The sequence below is a fragment of the Molossus molossus genome, unplaced genomic scaffold, assembly GCF_014108415.1.
Source record: "Molossus molossus isolate mMolMol1 unplaced genomic scaffold, mMolMol1.p scaffold_m16_p_2, whole genome shotgun sequence".
NCBI classification, from domain to species: domain Eukaryota; kingdom Metazoa; phylum Chordata; class Mammalia; order Chiroptera; family Molossidae; genus Molossus; species Molossus molossus.
The window spans coordinates 86,942,302-86,968,101 of record NW_023425355.1 but is presented as its reverse complement, the minus strand read 5'-3'; the positions used below and the strand labels follow the sequence as shown (position 1 = coordinate 86,968,101).

Sequence of the window (25,800 nt, the reverse complement as noted above, 5' to 3'; positions counted from 1 at the left end):
CTCTTTGTTTCCTGGTAAGTCTGGCTAAAGATTGATCAATCTTGTTCATATTTCCTAACAACCAGCTCTTAGTTTCATTGTTCTTTTTCATTTCATTTTTTTTTTTAAATTTCTATGTAATTTATTTCTGCTCTGATCTTTATTATTTTCTTCCTTCTACTAATTCTGGGTTTTTCTTTTTGAATTCTTTCTAATTCATAAATTGTAGAATTAGATTGCTTATTAGATTTTTTTCCCTTATTTCTTGAGGCAGGCCTGTACTGACTGCTATGAGCTTTCCTCTCAGGACTGCTTTTGCTGTACCTCATAGAGTTTGTGTTTTTGTGTATCCATTTTCATTAGTTTCCAGGAAGTTTATTTATTTATTTTATTTCTTTCTTGATCTCATTGGTAACCCACTCATTGTTAATAACATGCTTTTCAGCCTCTATGTGTTTGAATTTTTTTGGAATGTTTGTACTGTAATTGATTTCTAGTTTCATACCTCTGTGATCCAAGAAAATGCTTGATAATATTTAAATCTTCTTGAACTTGTAAGATGTACTTTGTGTTCTAAAATGTGGACTATCTTTGAGTATGTCCCTTGTGCACTTGAGAAGAATGTATATTTTGAAACTGTGGGGTAAAATGTTCTGTAACTATCAGTTTAATCCAGATCATCTTTTGCATCATTTAAGGTCTCTGTTTCTTTGTTAATTTTTTTCTCTAGAAAGTCTATTCAGGGATGTCAATGAGGTGTTAAAGTCCCCTACTATGATTGCATTGCTATTGATCTCTCCCTTGAAGTCCTCTAGAAGTTTTAAAATATATTTTGTTACTCCTATCTTTGGTGCATATATGTTTACTAGCTTTATGTTCTCTTGTTGAATTGATCCTTTTAATATTATGTAGCGACCTTCTTTGTCTCTTATTTGGGCCTTAATATTACACATATAAGTATTGCTATACCAGGTTTATTTTTTGTCTTCATTTGCATGGAAAAATTTTGCCCATCCCTTCACTTTATCCTACATGAGACTTTTGCCTACGAGTCTTTTGTTCTAACATGAGTCTCTTTTAGACAGCATATATATGGGTCATGTTTTCTTCTCCATTCATCTACCTACGTCTTTTTTATTGTTTATTTTTCTTATTAAAAGTATTACGGATGTTTCCTTTCCCTTACTATCCCATTGACGCACTCGTGTCTTTTTACTGGGGCATTTACATTTAAGGTTATTGTGGATAAGTACTTATTTGTTTCCATTCTTATTCTTTTTTAAATTAATTTATTTATTATTGTTACAGAGGTTTCTCCTTTTCCCCCCACTGATTCCCCCCTCCCCATCCTTCCCTGCCCTGTCCCCAGCTTTGTTATCCATGTCCATTGTTCATGCATACATGCATATAATTTCTGTGGTTTATCTCTCCCCCACCACCCTCTCTTCTGGGGATTGTCAGTCTGTACCCCACTTCCACGTCTCTGGGACTATCCCATTCCTCAGACTTTTATGTTCATTATATTCCACAAATAAGTGAGATCATATGATACTTGTCATTCTCTGTTTGGCTTGTTTCACTAAGGATGATACTTCCCAGATCCCTCGATGTAGTGCCAAAGGATAAGAGATCTTTCTTTCTTACAGCTGTGTAGTACGCTATTGTGTATATGTACCACAGCTTTTTTATCCATTCATCTACTGATGTACACTTGGGCTGTTTCCAGATCTTACGTATTGTAAATAGTGCTGCTACAGATATGAGGGTACATATATTCTTTCTGATTGGTGTTTCAGGTTTCTTAGGATATATTCCTAGAAGTGGGATCACTGGGTCAAATGGAAGTTCAATTTTTATTTTTTTGAGATAACACTATATTGTTTTCCATTGTAGTGCCTGCAACAGTCTGCATTCCCACCAACAGTGTACTAGAGTCCCCTTTTCTCCACACTGTCACCAACACTTGTTTTTTGTTGATTTGTTGATGGTGGCCATTCTGACAGGTGTGAGGTGATACCTTATGGTTGTTTTAATTGGACTTTCTCTGATGATTAGTGATGTTGAGCATTTCTTCATATGTCTCTTAGCCATTTCTATGTCTTGTTTGGAGAGGTGTCCATTTAGATCCTCTGCCCATTATTTAATTGGGTTCTTTGTCTTCCTTTTGTGCGGTTGTATGAGAACTCTCTATATATTGGAAATTAACCCCTTATCTGATATATCATTGACAATATTGCTCTCCCATACAGTGGGAAGCCTTTCCATTTTGATAATTCTATCTTTTGCTGTGCAGAAGCATTTGAATTTGATATAGCCCCATGTGTTCATTTTCTCCTTTGTTTCTATTGCCTTAGGTGATGCATCAGTGAAAATTCTGCTGCGTATGATGTCTGAAATTTTGTTGCCTACAGTTTCTTTTAGGATTTTTATGCATTCATGAGTCACATTTAAGTCTTTTATCCATTTTGAGTTTATTCTTGTGTAGGGTGTAAGTTGATGGTCTAGTTTTATTTTTCTGCATGTAGCTGTCTAATTTTTCCAACACCATTTATTAAAGAGGATGTCCTTAATCAACTGTATGCTCTTGCCACCTTTGTCAAATATTAATCGAGCATATTGCCTTGGGTCCATTTCTGGGTTCTCTGCTCTGTTCCACTCATCTATATTCCTGTTCTTGTGCCAGTAGCAGGTTGTTTTGATTACAGTGGCTTTGCAGTATAACCTGAAATCTGTTAATGTTAAACCTCCAACTTTGTTCTTCTTTTTCAAGATTGCTGTGGCTATTCGGGGTCTTTTTGGTTCTATAGGAACTTTTGAAGTACCTGTTCTAATTCTATGAAGTATGCTGTTGGTATTTTGATGGGGATTGCATTGAATCTATAGATTGCTTTGGGTAGTATGGACATTTCAATGATGTTAATCCTTCCAATCCATGAACAGGGTATGTGCTTCCACTTTTTTATATCTTCCTCTATTTGTTCAATGTCCTGTAGTTTTTTGCGAATAGGTCCTTTATTTCTTTGGTTAAGTTTATTCCTAGGGATTATTTTATTTTTATTTTTTTGCTGCAGTTGTAAATGGGATTATTTTCTTTGTTTCTTTTTCTGTGAGTTTATCATTGGTGTATAAGAATACAATCGATTTCTTGACTTTAATTTTGTATCCTGCTACTTTTCCATATTCATTTATTAAGTCTAGTTTATTTTTGATGGAGTCTTTGGGGATTTCTACATATAGTATCATGTTATCTGCAAATAATGACAGTTTTACTTCTTCCTTTCCAAATTGGATCCCTTTTATTTTTTCGTCCTGTCTGATTGCTGTTGCTAAGACTTCCAGTACTATGTTAAATAAGAGTGGTGACAGTGGGCATCTTTGTTTTATTTCTCTTCTTAATGGAAATGCTTTTAGTTTTTGCCCATTGAGTATGCTGTTGGCTGTAGGTATTTCATATATGACCTTTATTATGTCGAGATATGATCCCTCTATTCCCATATTGCTGAGAATTTTTATCAGAAATGGATGCTGAATTTTGTCGAAGGTTTTTTCAGCATCTATTGATATGATCATGTGGTTTTTATTCTTCATTTTGTTTATGCTGTGTATCAAATTTATTGATTTGCGATATCGTAGCAGCCTTGTATCCCTGGATTGAATCACACTTGGTCTTGGTGAATAATTTTTTTGATGTGCGGCTGGATATGATTTGCTAGTATTTTGTTCAGGATTTTGGCATTTATGTTCATCAGGTTTTGGCCTGTAGTATTCTTTCTTTGTAATGTCTTTTTCTTGTTTTGGAATTAGAATGATGCTGGCCTCATAAAAGGAGATTTCAAGTCTTCCTTATTCTTGAATTTTTAAAAATAGTTTGAGGAGAATGGTTGTTATTTCTTTTTTGAATGTTTAGTAAAATTCCCCTGTGAAGCCATCCGGGATTGGGCTTTTGTTTGCTGGGAGAGTCTTGAATACATCTTCAATTTCTTCTGTTGTTATTGGTCTGTTCAAGTTTTCTATCTCTCCCAGGTCTACTTTTTGGAGACTATTTATTTCTAGAAATTTGTCCATTTTACTTAGATTTGTTGCTATATAATTGTTCATAGTAGTTGTTAATGATTTTCCGTATTTCTGTATTATCAGTTTTTACTTCTCCTCTTTCATTTCTGATTGTATGTATTTGAGTTCTCTCTCTTTGTTCCTTGGAGAGTCTAGCTAATCGTCCATCAATCTTGTTTATCTTTTCAAAAAAAACGGCTCTTTGTTTTATTGATCCTTTGAATTGTTTTTTTTTATTATTATTATTATTTTGGTCTCTATGTCATTTATTTGTGATCTTTACTATTTCCTTCCTTCTACTTGCTGTGGGGTTTTCTTTTTGTTTGCTTTCTATTTCTTTAAGTTGTGAGGTTGTGTAGTCTATTAATTTTTTTTTCTTGTCCTGAGGAAGTCCTGTAGTGCTATGAACTTCCCCATCAGACCTGCTTTTGCTGCATTCCATAGATTTGGTGTTGTTGTGTGTTCATTTTTATTGGTTTCCAGGAAGTTTTAAATTTCTTCCTTGATCTCCTCAGTAACCCATTCATTGTTTTTATAACATGCTATTTATCCTCCATTTGTTCAAATGTCTTTGCATGTTTTTGTTGCAATTGATTTTTAGTTTCATGACATTGTGATCTGAAAATGGGCTTGATATGATTTTAATCACTTGAACTTGTAGAGACTTAGTTTTTGTGCTAACATGTGATCTCTCTTTGAGAATGTCCCATGTGCACTTGAAAAGAATGTGAATTCTGTACTTTTGGGATGTAATTTTCTGTAGATATCTGTTAAATCTCTTTGGTCTAGTGCTTCATTTAAAGTCTCTGTTCCCTTGCTAATTTTTTGTCTGGAGGATCATTCCAGTGATGTCAGTGGGGTAGTGATGTTCCCTGCTATGATTGTATTGCTATCGATTTCTCCTTCGAAGTCTTCCAGAAGATTTTTATATATTTTGGTGCTCCTATATTGGGTGCATATATGTTTATCATGGTTATATCTTCCTGTTGGATAGATCTTTTCAATATTATGTAGTGGCCTTCTTTGTCTCTAGTTATGGCCTTCATTTTGAAATCTATTTGATCAGATATGAGTATTGCTACTCTAGCTTTTTTTTTTCCTTTAAGTTTGCTAGGAAGAATTTTTTCCATCCCTTTACTTTCAATCTATGTGAGTGTTTTGTTGAGAGGTGGGTCTCCTGTAGACAACATATACATGAGTCATGCTTTCTTATCCAATCAGCTACTCCGTGTCTGTATATCAGAGCATTCATTCCATTTACATTTACGGTGCTTATTGATATGTACTTATTTATTGCCATTTTTGTTTAGTGTGGTTCTATTTCTCTTCCTATTTCTCCTGCTAATTACAGTAGTCCTTTTAACATTTCTTGCAGTGCTGGTTTGGTGCTAATGTATTCCCTTATCCTTTTTTTGTTTGTTTGTTTTTGTTCTGGGAAGTTCTTTATTTGACTTTCTATTTTGAATGATACCCTTGCTGAGTACCACAGTGTTGGATTCAATACTTGTTTTTTATGACCTTGATGACCTCATGCCATTCCCTTTTGGCCTGTGGTGTTTCTTTTGAGAAGTCAACTCAGAGTCTTATGGGGGTTGCTTTGTAGGTAACATGTTGCTTATTTTTTGCTGCTTTTAGGATTTAATTTTTGGCATTTTGATTAATATGTGTCTTGGTGTGGGCCTGTTTGGGTTCTTTTTCTTGGGGCTCTCTGTGCTTCTTGAACTTGCATGCCTTCTTCCTTTACCAAATTAGGGATATTTTCTGTCACTGTTTCTTCCAATATATTTTCTAACCCTTGCTCATTTTCTTCTTCTTCGGGCATTCTTCTGATGCGAATATAATTACGTTTCCAGTTGTCACACAGTTCTTTTAAGCTGTCTTCCTGTTTTTTAATTGCTTTATCCTTTTGGTTTTCTGATTTGTTGATTTTTTCTACCCTGTCTTCTAGTTCACTGATCTGGTACTCTGGTTCCTCTACTCTGCTGGTAAGTCCTTCCAATGTGCTCTTTATTTCTGATATGTCATTCTTCATTTCTTCTTGGTGGTTTTTAATTTCCAACTGGTTGATTTTCAACATTTCTATGTCTTTACTTATGGTTCTCATGTCCTTACACATGCTGTTGAGCTTCCTCAAGATCATGGCTCTGAATTCTATTTCTGTTAACTTGCTTAACTGTTCCTCATTATCTCTTCTTTTGTAGAGGTCTCTTGTTTTTTTATTTTCCTTTTGTTTCTGTGTTTCACCATTTTGGCTATCACAGTGGTCTTTGGAGCCTGCCAAATTTTCCCTGTGCGTGTTGGTGTTCTTCTCTTTGTGGCTCCCTCTCCTGGGTTTGGATGAGGGAGTGAGGACCCATGTTAAACATCATTGTCAAGTCTTACTTTCCTGGGTAGAGTTGCTAGCCCAGGAGTGGTACAGTTATCCTCTAGCTTTTTGCCTTGAGGCTATCAGTAGCAGTTACTTGAAGAGGCTTGTCTTCTCAGTTGAATAAAAAACTTCCTCGGATGTTCAGCAAAAGCGATTTCCCGAGTGTGGGGCAGATGCTTGTTGATAATGGGCCTGAATTTGCATTTCAATGGCCACCGGTGGTGTTGAATCTCTGAAAGAGGGGTCACCAATGGAGAAGCCTCCTCCTCTCCCCAGAGCCCTGGGAAGGAGAAAGATGACCACTGCCCTGCATGGCCGAAACTCACCAAAATTCTGAGTGCCCTCCAAATCCCCATTGTCCCCACACAGTTGCAGTCCAGTTCGCCCTTCCTCTGCCGGAACCCATGGTGAGTGGCTGTGGCTATTTTAGCGTCTGTCCTGGATCTGCACTGTGGAGCCGCTTGGAAGTTTAACTCCAGGGCGCTGCTCACAGTTAAGGCCACTACTGTCTGTGGCCTCAGAGCTCCCCTCTTGCGCCTCCGTAATCCTGCCAGAATTGAGTCAGTGTCCCTGGTTTATGGTCCTCCAAGCTGCTTTTCTGTTGCTTTTTCCCAGGGTGCAGGAGGTGCATTGCTGTACCTTCCCTTTGTCTTCCTAGCTATGCTACACAGCTGTGCAAATTTGCTCATCCACTTTGGATCTTCTCCTGTCCCCTCTCCACATTCCCCACTCACAGTATTTCCAATCAGCAATTTTCAAGTCTTCCTTCCTTCCTTCCTTCCTTCCTTCCTTCCTTCCTTCCTTCCTTCCTTCCTTCCTTCCTTCTTTTTTCTTTCTTTCTTTTTCTTTCTTTTATTGATTTTAGAGAGAGAGAGGAAGGGAGAAGGAGAGGGAGATAGATAGAAACATCAGTGAGAGATAACATTGATTAGTTGCCTCCTGCATGCCCCCCACTGGAGAATGGCCCCACAACCTGGGCATGTGCCCTGATCAGGAATCGAACTGGCATCCTCTTGGTGCATGGGTCGATGCTCAACCAGTAAGCCACACCAGATGGGCTCAGGTGGTTTTTTCAAGTTGAATGTTCTGCAGTTTAGCCTCAAGTCCAGTCCTGTACTTGGAGCAAGCAGACAGAACTTTTTTAGGCTTCATCCATCTTGTCCACACCTCCTCAAATTAATGTTTGAGGCAAAATACAAGCATTGTTATTGAACTGGGGGCTAATAAATGGCAAAGGCATACTGTCTAATTACTAAGTGCAAATTTTGCACTGACAGCGACAAGATTTCAAAATAATAATAATTTGCATTTCAGTAGAACCTTTTATCTGATTAATAAACTTAACACAATTAATTAATTAATTGATTATGCTTCCCTAAGCAGCACAGAAATAAGGATTGCTTGAATAATTTTATGCTTTGAGAAACTAATGCATGGAGAAAAGAACTATGTTGGTGTCAGGTCCACAGTACAAGTTCTAGGTCCACTGCTTCAGGAAACATGGGGAGGGGAAACATCTGCTAGGCAGGAGGTGAGTTCTTCTGGTGTCTAAGAGGCATGTTGTAAGCAAAATTCTAAGATGGCCCCCAAGATTTCCAGCCCCAGTGTACACGCTCTGTGCAAGCTCCCTTGAGTGTGGGCAGTAACGATTAATAGAATGAATGTCACTTGTGCAGTTAGGGTACATTAAATGGAATAGGTGCCAGGATTTTACAGAAACAATTAAGTCTTCTAATCAGTTTAAATTGAGTTAATACAAATGTAGATTATCTAGGGTAGGCCTGACCTAATCAGATGAGTCCTTTAAAAATGGGCGTAGAAGACAGAATCCCTCTTCTGCTGGCCTTGATGAAGCAAGGTAATATGAGTTCTATAGCTTCAAGAAAATAAGTTCTGCCAACAACCTGAGGGATACAAGGAGACAAGTTGGGAAATTGATGAAGTTGTCCACATGATAACAATGACAACTTTAACTGGAGCAGTGGCCAAAGTTATGAGGTGAGAGGGCCGGATTTGAGAGATATTTTCAGACTTAAGCTCATAGTGCATTTCAATTTAAAAATGCCTCTGAGGGTATCCAGCTAAAGGCAATAAGCTGGAAGTTTTCTGAGGCTTGAATAAGCAAAGAATGTCTTCGTGGAGCTTACATTTAGAAATTTTAGAGTGAAAAAGCAAGTGTCTACTTTCAGAAGGTTCTTTGGGTTATGCCTGAGATTTTGGAGGAAGATGTGTAAGAGAAGAAAGTACTTTTTAAGTCTCTTCCATTCTTAAGAAGAAGAACCAGCCTAGATCCTGTATTAGTCTCCAAGTCAGGGATTGCATGCCATGCCTTAATCCATATTTCCACTGGGCATAAGGCAAAACTGTTGTCATTCTCACTGTACTCATAGGGCATTGAGGTTCAGAAAAAGGTCAGTCACAAGGGAGTTCATGCAGAGCTCAGATGGAAACCTATGCCTTCTCTTTGCCCCCAACTGAAGGTTATACTCTAAGGCAGAGATTTTCAACTGGTATGCTCCAAGAATTTTTAAAACATGACTATTTAGACAGGTGCAGTGACCTCTTTGCCCTTAGATGGTCAAACAAAAGAAATGACGACAGCCAACACAAAAAATAGTCTTCCGGTGTGAATGAATCAAAGTTATACTTATTTTTTGTCAGATAGGCAAAAAGTATAATTTTTGGTGTGCCGCTGAATTTAATAATTAATGTGTGCCATGAGATAAAAAAGATTGAAAATGGCTGCTCTAAGGCATGTCTTAACTCATACAGGGGTACAACTCACACTTCAAAGTTGGGTTAATTTTGTAGATGATGACTATTCTGTTGGTAACAGATTTCATATGGATTTTAAGAATATTCAGTGTTCTAAGGAGCATGCTATGGGATTTATATAAGCTCCCAAGTTCAAATCTCTGCTGCTTTTGAATGACTTTAGATGTCCTGCTAAAGACAGGCTATGGGCCCAGAAATTCATCCATACACAAGGATCTTGCCCATTAATGCCAGACACAGGGCCAGGATGAGGGTGGGGGTGGGGTGAATTATGAGGTACAGCCCCAGCTGGAGAAGCTTTGGCTTAAATAAAATGATTCTTAAGCCTGGATACAGATTAGAATCACCCATAGAGCTTTAGAAACTACACACCTGGAGGCTTAGGGGTGAAGGAGTGGGTGGGTTGTCCCCAAACCAACTAGATCGGAATTTCTACGGTGGGCTCCAGAAATTGGTAAGACATTAATCTCAGTCAAGTTTGAGGTGCTCTGTGTCTAGAGGGTGGGAGATGAGCTGGGCCCTAATTCTAGAGCTAAGGCACAGACCACCTAACCAACTGATGAAGTGTGAGGGATGGGGAGGTAGCCATTAGGATAAGAACTAGGTTTAAGTGCCAACAGGGAGCTGGTAGACGAGCTCTTTCACAGTGAGGACTTTGCTTAGGATGTGTTTGGTGGCTATAGCAAGACTTGTTCAGTGAGTCAAGGCCAATATTTGGCTGGTTTAAAGAGTGCCTTTGGGGCTCAGGGGCTGCCATGAGGGGACCCTAAATGGAGCCTACCACCACTTCCTGACATTTAATCCTTTTGTATCATTTTTGCTGACTGAGTGTAGTGAGTTTGAGGGATTTGAAAGCTGACTAAAGAAAAATATCAGTACAAGGTGGCAATCAGCAGCATGATGAAGAGTCACTGGGCCAGACAATTCTGAAGGACAACAGTGCTTTAAGGTCCTTATAGCCCTAGTGTTTACTTTATATACAGCCACCTGATGTTGCGCAAAGTTTTGTGGAATATGCAAAGCAGTCAGACTCTAAATGGGTAAAAATCTAATTATTTGAGTTCTATTTAAAACGAATGTGTAAAGTTTTGAGGCTTTTTGCAAGTGGGATTTTAAGCTAGCCCGTCCTGCTCTACTGTGAAGAAATAACTAGCACAGGGGCTAATACACAGAGGCAATTATTTATCATTTATGTAACACTGGGAGACCCTCAGGAAACTTTCCCCTAAGTTTAGTCTGGAGTTTTTTTATTCCAAAAATGTTTCAGCTCAACTGTGACTTGCAGAGAATCTTTCCAAATGAACCTCTGGGAGGAAAGATTTCTGATTGCTCCCTGTATTGAAAATCTGGCTGAAACTCAGATCTCCACCATCATTCTCTGCCCAGGTCCAGCCCTACTGAAGATGTTTCCAGAGAGGTGGAACCCTTCTCTTGAGTTTTCCCTCACATCTCTAGCCTGCTCCAGGGTATGTCTTATTTTGGAAATGACAATAAGTTCAAGTGAATTGTGGTTTGAGCTAACAGAAATTCCTGGAGAGAAAAAAAAAAAAAAAAAAAAAGGCTGAAAGGAAATCCCTCCTCTGGAGAAGAATACTCGGAGCTTGGATTTCTGTGGGATGCTTTCTCTAGAGCAGCAGAAGCATCATTATCTCCTGTTCCCTGTTTACTCCTAAAGTCTTTCTCCAACTACCCCCAAGAAGGTGAACAGGATGAAGAGTAACTGGTAGCACTTTCTTTAATAAACATGTAGGGTTGATTCTTCCTCCTAGTTTCACATTAGAATCAATAATGATGCTTTAAAAGCCTGAGAGCCAGACACAGACACAGACCTATGAAATCAGAATCTCTGGGAATGAGGCCTGGTATTTGCATTTTTGAAAGTTCCTCTGGTGTTTTGCCAGGATGGAAAGTCATAGGGCTAAAAATACAAGGCTTGAAGGTCATTTCTAGGCTTCCACTCAACTCCTGAGCTAACACACTAGGTCTTGTGACTGTCAGACTCAATAAACCCCCAGCTAGCAGCACATAAAAAATCATACTTGCAAAGGTTACCCTAAAAATGCATATCAATTTCAAATTGCTATACTGAAACTTATGGCAAAATCCCCCTTAACAAATATCACAGCTACAGGTTTTACAATTTAATTTTATTTTCTAAAAAAAGAAGAAGAAGAAGGATGAGGACAATAGAGCACACCCAAGCCCCAAATGTGTCTCCTGCAGAAACTCACAAAGTTAAATATGTTCTCTGTCTAGAACTTGAGGCTCAGTGCTCTCCCAGGCCTCCATGTGATACACTCTGCCACTGCCTACCCACTTGTGTCATAACACCTGCAAGCACTGCAACCTTTCAGTTGCTCTTATAATATGAAGACTATTGGCCTTGATAATGGCAATGTGTCTGGAGTAATTATTTTGGCAACACATTCCTCAGAGTTGCCAAGGGGGGGTCTAAGATGAGAAACACAGGGTTTTATAACATCTTGCTCACCTCTGGGAAATAAGGGAAAAGCTGGTATTATCAACTCCATTTTATAGAGAAAGCAATTAGGGCACAGAAAGATTGTTTCCTTTAAGTCAGGCAGCAAGAATCTGCTCTAAAATCCTGCCTCAAAGCTCGGAGCCCTCACTCCTCTGGCGTGCTCTACTTCTCTTATGAACTAGTATCCATGTGTCAGAGTCAAGGATTTAAGCCACTTAGGGCCTGCCTTCCTAGTGAACTTATTTAAAGCTCTGCAATCTAAGACATGGCCATCACCCCAGCCAGAGTTTCTGGCTGGGCTGAGGAGATGGTGCAGTCTCTTCCACTTGCTGCTTCTGAGCACAAGGGGCCCCACCTCCCCAAATCTTTCCTCAACTGATGAACCCACTTGGGCCCTGCTCTCTGTCTTCATGGGAAGAGGTGTTTCTGGAAGGCTAGAACAATGCCTTTCCTTTAGAGTCTTCTGGAAGCACCAAGATGATATTGCTTCCTGAGGGTTGAGGTCCCTTTTTTACTTTTGTTTCTAAAATGATATGATGCTATAGCCAAAATAGCATTATATATGATAGTGAGAGACAGTAGAAGGAAGTGGTTAACATCAAGAACTCTTGGGCCACACTGTAAAAACCCTGGCTGTGTGACCTTAGGCAAGCTGCTTCACCTCTCTGTGCCCTTGTTTTATCACATATAGAACAGGGATATAATAGCACCTATCTTATTGGGTCATACACATTAAAATTTTTCTCTTTATTGATTTTAGAGAGAGAGGAAAGGGAAGGGAGAGGGAGATGGAAACATTGATGAGAGAGAACATCAGTTGGCAGCTTCCTGCATGCCCCCCCCCCCCCGCTGGGGATTTGGCTCACAACCTGGGCATGTGTCCTGACCCGGAATCGAACCAGTGACCTCTTGGTGCATGGGTCAACACTCAACCACTGAGCCACACCAGCCAGATAAGGCTATTCACATTTAAGTACATAAATAAATAGATGAAAAACTGGTAGAACAGTGCTGGCACACAGTGCTGCATATGCTGATCAATTAGCATCACTCTAATTTTTAAAAATGTTGTGCATATTTTTCCCCAGTTCCTATCTGCACACATTAATGCTTTTACCTAGGCATGATCATAATTTATGGCACCTGGTTTTTGAGAGTAGTAGAAAACAATTTGGTTGCTTGAGAACAAATTTATAATCTATTAAGCTTGATTTACTCAGATCAAATATTTGTTCATTATCTCATATGAAAAATGTTCACATTTATAGATATAGTAGGCTTAACATTTTGGAACGGATTTGAAATTCTTAGTGATAGTGTTACAACCTTCAGTTTCAACCAGATTTATCAACATTAGTGTTCACGCTTAGACTACGATCATGCAGTGTCAAAATATCTGGCCAAGCTGAATGTAGTTCATTTGTTAACAGGAAATTCAGCTAAGTTGATTGTTAATGTTGTGTTCACCTACAAGTGTTCTATGCTGTATAATGTGTTAGCATTGCGAATTCTCACTTCACATGGCCAGAGACTACATTCCATATAAATTAATATTCTAGATACCTGCAACCTCCTATTTTACTGCCTGGAAAGTGTTTAACATTTTGAAGGAAATTGTTCATAGATATGTGACATGCTCTTCTGCCTTGGTATAAAGGATATACTTACGAAAACCCAACCTTTTCTTGATGAATTTAAATCATTATTGTGATCTAAAATTATTGCTTAGGCTGCCCTCTCAGGCCAGTGGCTGCATGCCCCTGCAGTAAATGGTCACAGTTGGCTGTGCTTTTGTTGTCAGTTTAGATTTATTATTTCGTCTGTTTTTTACTTTTCAACTACTATAGATATTAATTTATACTTTATAAGATATTTTTGACCTGTGTAATAAGAATCCAGTTAACTAAACATTTGAGGATTTTTCTCTTAAGTGGGCTTTGAATGACAGTCCAAAGGTCTCTATTATAAAATTAATTGGCTTTGTATGAGTTATTTTCTTTATGGTTTTCAGTTTTAAAGCTGTTGAGCTAAGGGATGGTAACAAGATAGTTATGGACAGAAAGTCTGTAAGCAGAATAATCTACATGTCTAAAATGAGATTTACATAAAATTTTTATTTTTAAATAATTCAATGCATTGACAGTATAGTTAATGCTTCTATGAGAAAAACCAATGCACCGGTTCAGGCAATATCATTTTTATAGGGACATCATATTGGAAAACAACAAAATTACATTAAAATATTTATGCAGAGTTACTATACTGAGAACAAAGCATCAACGAAATGCTTGTGTGCCACACATTTGAAATGCAGAGCAACATAGGCAGATACAGGTTTATGCATATGAAGCACATGAAAAAAGTTATAAAGAACTAGATACAATTTTATACATTGGTTAATGTTAGAACAATTACCTTGGTCTATGCAGAACATCTGAGCTTACTGAAATTCTGAAGAGATGAGCATGCTTGTGACAGTTGGTGAATCTGTAATGGGTATGGATATTGGCAATTTGCACCACTCAATAAAGCAGTTCAAAAGACCAATTGGATTATGGTAGCACAACGGGGGCGGTTTATGAATGATCACATTTTAAAGGCCACCTTGAGTACCATCAGTGTGGAAAAGGGTCTTCCGCTGGGGGCAAGGCCTTGGGAAGTGTTCTTCTCAGAAAGCAGCCCAGGCTGTTTCTGGTGGTTCTGCTTGTCTACAGATGTAGAAAGAACCCAGGCCAAGAAATTGACCTCAGGGACTTGAATTTCAGCTCAGGGCAAGTTCACTCCAATCCTGAGGGCTCAATTCAGCTCATTCATTGCAGCTAAGGTGGCCTTCATCTTCCCTCCCATATGTCTTGATCTAAAAGTTCTCTTAGAAATTCAGTTGGATTTGAACAGAACCTCTTCCCTCACAAAAGCCAGTGGAATCCATGTGATTGAACCATAATATTATGATAAAAGCTTCCAAGAGGAAAGATGTTTTCATATCAAAAACTGTATTTATATAGTAATATAGTCATGACCTCCTAGAACTCTAAAATAAGGCTTTTCAGGAAGGGAAAGCCAAAATCCCATGAAGGACATCTTGCCAGAGCCTTGGTATTAGACAGGCTTTCTTTGCTTCCCCCTTCCCTCCTCAAAGTTTGGTACAAATCAAAGAGCGAAAAGAAAAAAAAATTGAAGTCACTGGCAAAAGACTTTGGAATTTTGAATAAATTTTATTAAACATGATAGTCTACACTGCACAGTTGATGAAACAGCAAAGCTCTGATCTCTTAGAAGAATGATGATTGATAATGGATCAAAAAAGCATTTCAGTGTCCCCTAACCCAATGTGAGCCTGATAAATTATTCATTAATGTCTCATGTCAGAAGCAGAAAGGGGTGAGAACTTCAGCCTGACCTGGAAGGGCTTCCCTACCCTCCACCCCCCTGGTCCCCTCTACCCTCCCTACAATGCAATTTTATTTTAGTCAGTGGATTACAGAGGAAAATTTGATGCTCTTGGTGAAGAGGACTTCTAGATTTGTGAGGAAGAGAATGGAAAGGGAATCAATACTTTTTCTTTCCTAGAAAATATAAGATGGTAGGATTAAGGTCTGAGACCAGCCTATCTGGTTAGCATCAGTAAATGCTGATTATCAATACACAGATGCCATTTCTATTGTTGGAGTTTGCTAACACTGAAGATAAACAAATCATAGTTTAATTATGAGAACAAGGTTTGTGTGGTTGGAAATGAGAAACAACAACAATGATATAGAAGCAGAGGAAGAGGAAGAGGATGATGAAGAAGAAGAAGAAGAAGAAGAAGAAGAAGAAGAAGAAGAAACAAGAGGAGGAGTATAAGGAATAATTTAGTCTGCCAGTTGCATAATATAGCAGTGACAACTGGCTCAATATTTTCCCCCACATAATTGAATTTAGGGGCACTGAATCAACCCATTAATTCGATATTGTGTAGCTATATCATCTCACCACACATTGTCTCAGTGGGTATGGTAATGCTTCTCCAAGCAAGTTTTATTCATTACTGAGTATTCCTACCCAGTGATCCAGTTTGGTTCTCCTACCTGCGGACTCATGCAGGTGAATTTTATCATGTCTGTTGAGAAGTATGTGAGGGTTTCACCCTCACAGTTAAATTGATTTTTTCCTTCAAAAATGCTTTCCAACTTCTAACTCTAACTTCAACCTCTGGGATGTAAATTTAAATAAAACATAATCTGAATTAGAAACCTTTGGGAAAGATATGACAGAACAAGTATCTTTCCAAAGTAAACCCAATTCAATGTATTTAATGATATAATGTCCAAATAAAAGTCTATCTAATTGAAAAGTCAACAAAACATATTTTAGCAAATGGTTTCTAATTTAGCAACTTGGTTATTGAAAGGAAGTTTGAATCTTTTTATGTAATTATATGAAAAAAAGTCATCCCAACCTCAAGTCTTTTGAAAATGAACAGCAGCTAATCTGCTTTTCCAATTATGCCATCCAAATATAAAACTACTAGTATTTTCCCAATGTGTTTATTAAACAATTAAGAGTCTACAGGCTGGCTAACAACATGCTTTATGGCTAAATTCTACCCTGAGGACCACACTAGTATACCCTTTTCAAATTAATTCTACCTATAAAACTCAGACAGTAATATGACAAAACTACTAAAAAATCCAATCAATTAAACATACAAAGCCAGGCCAATATCATAACACAAACTTTTCAAATTCTCTCTGGTTGGAGCTTGGGTGACAAATGGAGCTATAGTGGTGGCCCTACCTAGGTCACTTTGCATGGATGAGATTCTTCTGTGTTCTTGCTCAGGTGGAGCTGCTCTTTGTTCTGTCCATTACCCTACCTCCATGTGCTTATTGAGATATGTCTCACCAAGCCTCCATCAAGGTCTCAAGGCAGGATCTCCCACTGCCACCCATATGCCTTGCATCCCTCCCACAAACTGGTACATTGAAGAGATTTACTTGACAAACTATCTCAATCCCTCAAATAGCTGCACCCCTACAACACACATCACCATTTACAATGTGATAAATAGAGTGCCTAGAAAATAACAATGATTCTTAGTCATAAAACTGAAAGATATATCATCTTCAGGGACAGGAAGGCAATTCATCCTCCATATTTAATTGGTTTCTAAGCTGCTTTAAAAATGGGTATACTAAATAATCTGGTGGTGATCCTGAGCTTGACTGTAAGATGTGATCATTGTGCTGCTGACTTGGTACACACTACATTTAGCTACCAGAAGTGACATCAGGCAACAGGATTCTCTGCTACCTTCCCATCATATGTAGAGTAGATGTAACAACTCGGTGAAACCAGAGTTGCAAATCTTACATTCATGAGGCAATATGCTTATTTCCCTGGGAAACTACCCCTAGCAGTCTAATACTTAATTTCTGGAAGTTTAATTTCTAGAAGAATCTTCTCCTAAATTCATGATGGTCTAGAAATGTGGTCTAGATTGAAATTGTAAGTCAAGCTAGTGGGCAAAAGTAGGGTTGAAGTTGTGAGTATAGAAACAGAATATCACTGTATTATTAATTATGAATTATTGTATTATTTTCCATTTGAAAAACTATAAACCTACTTTATCTCACCCCATATAGTAATAGGCACTCTACTTGGTAAGCCATTATAACAGAGAACTTGAGTCAATGCAAAGCCATCAGCTTAACTTTTATATGTGATACCCACATTGGATGTTTGGAATCTTTCATATTATTATTTTCTTCATTTAAGAGACTCAGAAATAAATATCTTCAGTTTCAGTTATTGTATGTGTGTGTCTGCATGTGTGAGTGTTGTTGCTGAGAGTGTGAACGTAAAGCCCAACCACACGGGGAGCTTAAAAATTGCTGGGTTCAGCTGCTGGAACACTCCCAACACTTCTTTTAACAATGTAGCCTCAGCCATTGGAGTAAACTGCCACAACCTTATTATGAAACAGAGGACCTTAAGCTCAAAGATGACCAGAGCAGAGCTCAAGTCTGGCTCTTTTGCAACTGTGGTGATATCTAACCTTGACAATGAGTACAGGATGATCTTTTGCTATTTCAATCACAATCTTGCATGACTTAGTTCAAAAATCATACAAGTTTGCATCTTTCATGTGCATATATCTATTATTTAACTTGTCATAACTCAGTGAACAGAATTCAATAACTCAGCAAATAAAAGGCTATGAAGAATTATATACCAGCATGTAAGTACAAATAACTATAGTATGGCTAGTGTCTAGTACATGCAGGGGATTCTTCTGGTGAGATAGAATATCAAAGATGATATTTACATTGTAATGTTTAGGACCATAAAATAAATGTACAGGGTCATAGGGGTGGGGGATAATTGCAAATGATCTGGAAATGTCCATATTAGGTGAACTGTTCATAGTCTTCAGGATTTTTTTCCAAATAACCTAGGTTGAAGCAAAAGGCTAGCTCTACTACTTTGAAAGTTTGGACTTATCTTTGGAATTTAAATGTAAATGATTCATATTTATAGAGACTTGAATAAAATCAGTGATTGTATTTCAGTCAAGATCTAATGAGCCCCCAAAAAGGAAAATAAATAGAATAGAAATAAATAAAATAAGAAATGCTGTAAAATAGAAACTGGGGATAATAATTGGAGAAGGTCTATATTTTAAAGCCACTAGAAAGCAAACTGTATATTATTACTTCTAGATAGTAATAACTTGACTTTTGTTTCCATAGGTTTGAGCAAAATGCAATAAAATAATCCTGCCAGTTATGGACCCACCTACCAGCTGCAAAAGAAGCAGAGGTATGAATTCCTTGGACATTTTCCAGGCCTCCTCTCTCTCATCTCTGAAACTGGAGTGAAGCATTTTGGCTACTGAGGCATGTGCCCACTAAACTGTCCCTCCAGAGAAGAGCTTTACATAAAGAGAATCCCAGGTGAAGATTTACATTTAAAATCATGGAGTTTAACAATATTTATGCCAGCTGATGCCTTAAAGTTTTCAAAGTAAATGTTGCCACTCCTCATTATTAAAATTTTAAAAACGGGGAATTAGGGAAGGGGATGCTAACAAAAACTGTTTCTGGTTGTGTGCCACAGTATCATTTTAAGAGTGGCATTGGTATACTCAGTTGTTTTCTTAACACTCTTGATTTAATGATATTGCTACATCTAACTATTGGATTTTGACAATGAAATTTCTCACCTGAAGATTGAGTCTGTGGATACCACAAGTATTTAACAATGGATTCTGAAATAATTCTGGACATAAAAATACAGTTTGGGGAATGGCTGTTGCTGAAAATTTGAACACTTGCCAGGTCCTTTGTGTCTAAGTTCATATATATATATATATATATATATATATATATATATATATACACATAGTTTCATTTCTCCGGTACCTATTATTATCACAAGTATTTTCCATTCTTTGTTTTGGGTTGTGTGGACTTAAAATAATACTGTAGGGACTGTGTCATTCCATTCAACACAAAGGGTGGTGGGATCTAAGAAATGCATACAAAATACTAAAAAATGACTAAGTAATAAAGCATACATTGTTCTCAAGTTGTAGTGTCCACTTACAATGATTTTTTGTTTTTCATAGATATCAAGAGAAGCACAAAAACAAACATAAAGAGAACTTTCCCAAATGAGTGGAGTTCCATCAGTAACCACTGGTACTCTGGTAGAAGTAGAATGATGGATGGTAATGCTGGAGATGGGGGAACATCCACTACAATAAATGGGCATCAATGCGCAGCCAACACAGTCCCTGGCGAACGTAGCGGACAAGATTGGTCATGCTGCTGTGCTGAGTCAGAGGCCCCATCAATGTGTCCAGATCACCAAAGAATTCTGAAAATCAGAGCAAATCTTGGTCAGGCCTTTAAATGACATCATGAAAATATACACCATATTACTTAAGCTGAATTCATACAATAACACAATCATGTGGACATTGGAAAAGTTATTCATTATTCATGAATTTAATTAAAATTTAGACAGTACCTACTAGGGGACTAAAACTTCATATGTATATGAAGCACTATTATTTTAATCTTTAGTTAGGTCCAAAATCTCTGTAGCATAAATAAAGTTTGTGTTATTGTGATTAATAAAATATGAATTCATTTAAATCTGCTAATTTGTATTAAGTTTGTTAAAATCACTATATATTTTCTCCAACAGAGATTCTAAAAGTATATAACAATCCTGTGGAGGTATGTGTGTGTTTGTGACACACATGTCACAATATGTATATGCTATATATATAAAATATATTTATATATTTATGTTTATATAATAAATATATAATGTTATGCATACATTTAAAATATACATATAAATGATGTATATAAAATAAAATTTACTTAAATATATTTTATATTATGTATTAAATTTATATTTCCATGTATTATACATTTATATTTAGAAAAGAATCCTTATACACAAAATGGTAGAGAGCCATGGCCTATAATGATATCAAGCTGGTTGTCATTCTATGTGGTATTGAGTTGAAAATATTCTCTTTTTCTTTTGTCTAAATAAATTGGAGTTAACCAAATTTTCTTGGCATGATATAGACATAGCCAGTGAACTTGGACAGCAATTATAGCCATCAACATCTGAGGCCAAATAAACATCTAGGATGCATCTGATTTGGTAACACTTATTGCCAATTCCTTCAGGGAAGGGAAACGACCTTCAAGTATCAGTAATTTGTCCCCCAGGACATGGATGGTAAGAATTCCCAGCTGATTCTCCTCTAGCTAACTTGGAGAAAGGGAAACACTGAGGCCACCTACTAACTGATGTAACTGGAGTATTAGAATTTCTGCTTTGGGGTGGGGGTGAGGGTGGGATGTGTTTGAAAGACTATATGATGTCTGGAAACTAGCTAGGTGTCCCCTTTTCATGTTTAAATGGATTTTTCTAGCACTGTGTTGATCTTGGTTCTGAGAGGGCTCTCCAGTGTCCCCTTTGTTAGCTTCCCAAAGAGGAGGCAGCTTCCACCGTGAGGAAATCATACCTGTGTTGGTTGGGAGTGAGGTATCTGAGGAGAGATTGGAGACTACCTAAAAGTGATCAGGGTGCTCTCCTGCCTTCTTGGAAAGTAATTCCCATGCATGAGTTACATGCACTTCATAGTCCAGCAGATGATATTTCACTAAATGATTCATTTATTCCTTGTGTTATGCATAACATATGGGCTCCTTTTCTAAGCATCAACTTCAATGATTATGTGATACTTTTTAACCTGTACTATGCAATAAAAGTAATTTCTGCTGATAGAGAAGTAAATTATTGTTGGCATCTAAAATACTTTCTTATGTAATACTATATTAAGGGAAATGTTAAAGGACATAGCCATTGTTTTGTTTTGTTTTTTATTCTCACATGAGGACATTTTTCCATTTTTTGTTCAGATAGAGTGGGAGCGGGGGGGGCAGAGAGAGAGAGAGAGAGAGAGAGAGAGAAATTAATGTGAAAGGGACACATCGAGTGGCTGCCTCCTGCACGACCCAATTGGGGCTAAGGACCCAACCGGGGCTAGGGACAAACTGCAACCGTGGTACATGCCCTTAGCGGGAACCAAACCTGGGTCTCTCCGGACCTCAGGCAGACTCTCTAACTGCTGAGCCACTCTGGCCTGGGCCGTAGCCATTGTTGAATGAATGTGAGCTGCATGTGAGTCAGAATTTCCCATGGGTAGTCTATAGAAAGTCTGCTGTGGCATTTTTAACTAGATACCCAAGTCATTTGAATAACTGCTTCAAGTAAGCATCTGGGGAAGTAGGGTACAGACCAAAGGCCAGAGAGAAGCATCAGCCCCATTGGCCCATTTTAACATTAGAATCTTCTGCAATAATTCAGCTGCAGAAGCATGTGGGTAAGTAGGCACGGGGCAGAAATGGAGACCTTCCACTAAGACAGTCAACCTCATCCATCTCCATCACATGACTGGGTAGAAAAATGTGGAAGTACACAGTTGTCTCTAGTGGTATGCAGAGTCCAAATCCAAAAAAAAGTGTCTCAGTTTTCTTATCTTTGTGTGGATAAGACAGATGTGGGAAGAATCCCCAACTCTAAGCCGTTCAGAAATGACAAGTGTGTAAAACTCAATGCTACAAACAGAAGATTCCAAACTAAGTCCTCTCCCTAGCCCATTGAACAACAGTGTGGTGGAGAGAGGGGTGAGTAGAGGCGGGAGAGGACATAGAGGGAATAAATGGTGAAATAAAAAATAAAATTAAATACATAAAAGGAATGAACACATTTTGAAAATATATACAATTATGAAGGAAATCCATAAATATTGAACTGCCTTCCAGTTATTTATGCAAAATAAGATAGTGTTGGAGGCAGACAAGCTAGCCAAGTTTTAATATGCTTATGACTTTGCTTGCATTTCTAGAACACTTGGATAGGCCTGGTTGTCTGGATCAGTTGTCTTTGGATTTCAGAAGCCTAGAAAAGTAGAAAAGTTAAGAATTGCCCACTACTCATGTAACAGGGCAGGAGCTCACTGAAGGTCTCTGAGTACCCATTATTAATATTGATCTCTAGATTGGCAGTATAGCCTATTAACTAAGAGTTCAAAGCCTGGAATTGGACAGTTATAGGTTCAATTCCTGTACCCAACATTAAGAACTGTGATTGTAGGGTAAGTTTCTTAACCTCAGTGAACCTCATTCTCTTCATCTATGACATGGGAATAACAGTCAACAGATCTTAGTGATTGTAAATAGTGTTGCTATGAACATAGGGGTACATATATGCTAGTTGTTTTTTGTTCTTTTTTTTTTCTCTTTTCTTTTCCTCCCTTGGCCCTCACCACACTATTGTCTATGTCCATGGATTTTCTATTTCTTATTGTATTTTATTTTTATTAATTAATTAATTTATTTTTGTTACAGATGTTTCTCATTTTTCCCCCACTGATTCCCCCCTCCCCCTACCTGCCTGCACTGTCCCCAGCCCTGCTGTCCATGTCCATTGTTCATGCACACATGCATATAAGTTCTGTGGTCTATCTCTCACCCACCACCACATCCTCTGGGTATTGTTAGTTTGTACCCAACTTCCACGTCTCTAGGACTACCCCTTCCTCAGACGGTTATGTTCATTATATTCCACAAATAAGTGAGATAATATGATACTTGTCTTTCTCTGTTTGGCTTGTTTCTCTTATGATAATACTTTCCAGATCCCTCCATGTAGTCTCAAAGGATAAGAGATCTTTCATACAGCTGCGTAGTGCTCCACTGTGTATATGTACCACAGATATTTTATCCATTACTCTACTGAAGGACACTTGGGCTGTTTCCAGATCTTAGCGATTGTAAATAGTGCTGCTACAAATATGAACGTACATATATTCTTTCTGATAGGTGTTTCAGGCTTCTTAGAGTATATTCCTAGAAGTGGGATCACTGGGTCAAATGGAAGTTCAATTTTTAATTTTTTGAGATAACACCATATTGTTTTCCATAGTGCCTGCACTAGTCTGCATTCCCACCAGCAGTGTCCTAGAGTTCCCTTTTATCCACACCCTCGCCAACATTTGTTGTTTGAAGATTTGTTAATGGCTGCCATTCTGACAAGTGTGAGGTGATACCTCATTGTTGTTTTCATTGGCATCTCTCTGATGATTAGTGATGTTGAGCATTTCTTTGTATGTCTCTTAGCCATTTGTACGTCCTGTTTGGAGAGGTGTCTACTGAGGTCCTCTGCCCATTTTTTAATTGGGTTCTTTGTCTTCATTTTGTTGAGTTGTATTAGCACTCTATACATATTGGAAATTAACCCCTTATCTGATATATCATTGGCAATTATGTTCTCCCATACAGTGCGTAGCCTTTCCCTTTGGATGATTGTATCTTTCGCTGTGCAGAAGCTTTTGAGTTTGATGTAGTCCCATGTGTTCATTTACTCCTTTGTTTCTATTGCCTTAGGTGATGTATCAGTGAAAATTCTGCTGCTTATGATGTCTGAAATTTTGTTGCCTACAGTTTCTTCTAGGATTTTTATGGATTCATGAGTCACATTTAAGTCTTTTATTCATTTTGAGTTTATTCTTGTGTAGGGTTTAAGTTGATGGTCTAGTTTCATTTTTCTGTATGTAGCTGTCCAATTTTCCCAACACCATTTATTAAAGAGGTTGTCTTTATTTCACTGTATGCTCTTGCCACCTTTGTCAAATATTAATTGAGCATATTGCCTTGGGTCCATTTCGGGGTTCTCTGTTGTGTTCCACTGGTCTATATGCCTATTCTTGTGCAAGTACTAGGCTGTTTTGATTACAGTGGCTTTGTAGTATAACCTGCAATCTGGTAATGTGATCCCTCCAACTTTGTTCTTCTTTTTTCAATATTTCTGTGGTTATTTGAGGTCTTTTTTGGTTCCATATGAACTTTTGAAGTACTTGTTCTAATTCTGTAAAGTATGCCATTGGTATTTTGATGGGGATTGCATTGAATCTATAGATTGCTTTGGGTAATATGGATATTTTAATGATGTTAATTCTTCCAATCCATGAACAGGGTATGTGCTTCCATTTTTTAATATCTTCCTCTATTTTTTTTTTCAATGACTTTTAGTTTTCTGTGAATAGGTCCTTTATTTCTTTGATTAAGTTTATTCCTAGGTATCTTAATTATTTTGCCGCAATAGTAAATGGAATTGTTTTCTTAATTTCTCTTTCTGTGAGTTCATTATTGGTGTATAAGAATGCCATTTATTTCTTGACATTAATTTTGTATCCTGCTACTTTTCCAAATTCATTTATTAAGTCTAGTAAATTTTTGATGGAATCTTTGGGGTTTTCTAAGTATAGTATCATGTCATCTGCAAATAATGACAGTTTCACTTTCTCCTTTCCAATTTAGATCCCTTTTATTTTTTCATCCTGCCTGATTGCTGTTGCTAAGACTTCTAGTACTGTGTAAAATAAGAGTGGCAAAAGTGGGCATCCTTGCCTTTTTTCTTTTCTTAAGAGAAATACTTTTAGTTTTTGCCCATTGAGTATGATGTTGGCTGTAGGTCTTTCATATGTTGCCTTTATTAAGTCTAGATATGATCTCTCTATTCTCACATTGCTGAGCGTTTTTATCAGAAATGGATGCTGAATTTTGTCAAAGGCTTTTTTGGCATTTATTGATATGACCATGTGGATTTTATTCTTCATTTTATTTATGTGGTGTATCATGTTTATTGATTTGCAAATATTGTACCAGACTTGCATCCCTGGGATGATTCCCACTTGGTCATGGTGGATAATTATTTGGTGTATTGCTGGATCCCATTTGCTAGTATTTTGTTCAGGATTTTGGCATCTATCTTCATCTGGGATATTGGCCTGTAGTTTTCTTTCTTTGTAGTGTCTTTTTCTTGTTTTGGAATTATAATTATGCTGGCCTCATAGAACGTGTTGGGAAGTCTTCCTTCTTCTTGAATTTTTTGAAATAGTTTGAGGAGAATGGGTGTTAGTTCTTCTTTGAATGTTCGGTAAAACTCCCCCGTGAAGCCATCCGGGCCTGGGCTTTTGTTTGCTGGGAGAGTCTTGATTACATCTTCAATTTCCTTAGTTGTTATTGGTCTGTTCAAGGTTTCTATCTCTTTCTGGTCTAGTTTTGGGAGACTATGTCTTTCTAGAAATTTATACATTTTGCTTAGATTGTCAAATTTGTTACCATATTATTGTTCATAGTAGTTTTTAACGATCTTTTGTATTTCTGTGGTGTCAATTGTTACTTCTCCTCTTTCATTTCTGATTTTGTGTATTAGGTTTCTCTCTCTTTGTTTCGTTGTGACTCTATGTAAGGGTCCATCAATCTTGTTTATCTTTTCGAAAAACCAGCTCTTTGTTTTATTGATACTTTTAATTGTTTTTTTTTTGTTTGTTTGTTTTGACTCTATATCATTTATTTCTGCTCTGATCTTTACTATTTCCTTCCTTCTACTTGCTCTGGGGTTTTCTTTTTGTTTGCTCTCTAGTTCTTTAAGTAGTGAGGTTAGATGCTCTATTAGAGATTTTTCTTCTTTCTTGAGGTAGGCCTGCAGTGCTATGAACTTGCCTCTCAGAACTGCTTTCACTGCATCCCATAGATTTTGTGTTGTTGTGTCTTCATTTTCA

At 37.6% G+C, this 25,800-nt stretch overlaps 2 protein-coding genes across 2 annotated transcripts in view; one reads left to right on the top strand and one right to left on the bottom strand.

Annotated features, from left to right (window-relative positions):
* IDS (iduronate 2-sulfatase) overlaps positions 1 to 18,937 on the top strand; it is a 290,420-nt gene extending 271,483 nt beyond the window's left edge. The window contains exon 10 of the mRNA XM_036271020.1: positions 18,392 to 18,937. Within this exon, the coding sequence (XP_036126913.1) occupies positions 18,392 to 18,411 (20 nt within the window). The 3' untranslated portion in view covers positions 18,412 to 18,937. The remainder of the gene's footprint in view (positions 1 to 18,391) is intronic.
* A 232-nt stretch (positions 18,938 to 19,169) lies between these two features.
* AFF2 (AF4/FMR2 family member 2) overlaps positions 19,170 to 25,800 on the bottom strand; it is a 575,765-nt gene continuing 569,134 nt past the window's right edge. Inside the window, exon 21 of the mRNA XM_036270092.1 lies at positions 19,170 to 19,520. Within this exon, the coding sequence (XP_036125985.1) occupies positions 19,399 to 19,520 (122 nt within the window). The 3' untranslated portion in view covers positions 19,170 to 19,398. The remainder of the gene's footprint in view (positions 19,521 to 25,800) is intronic.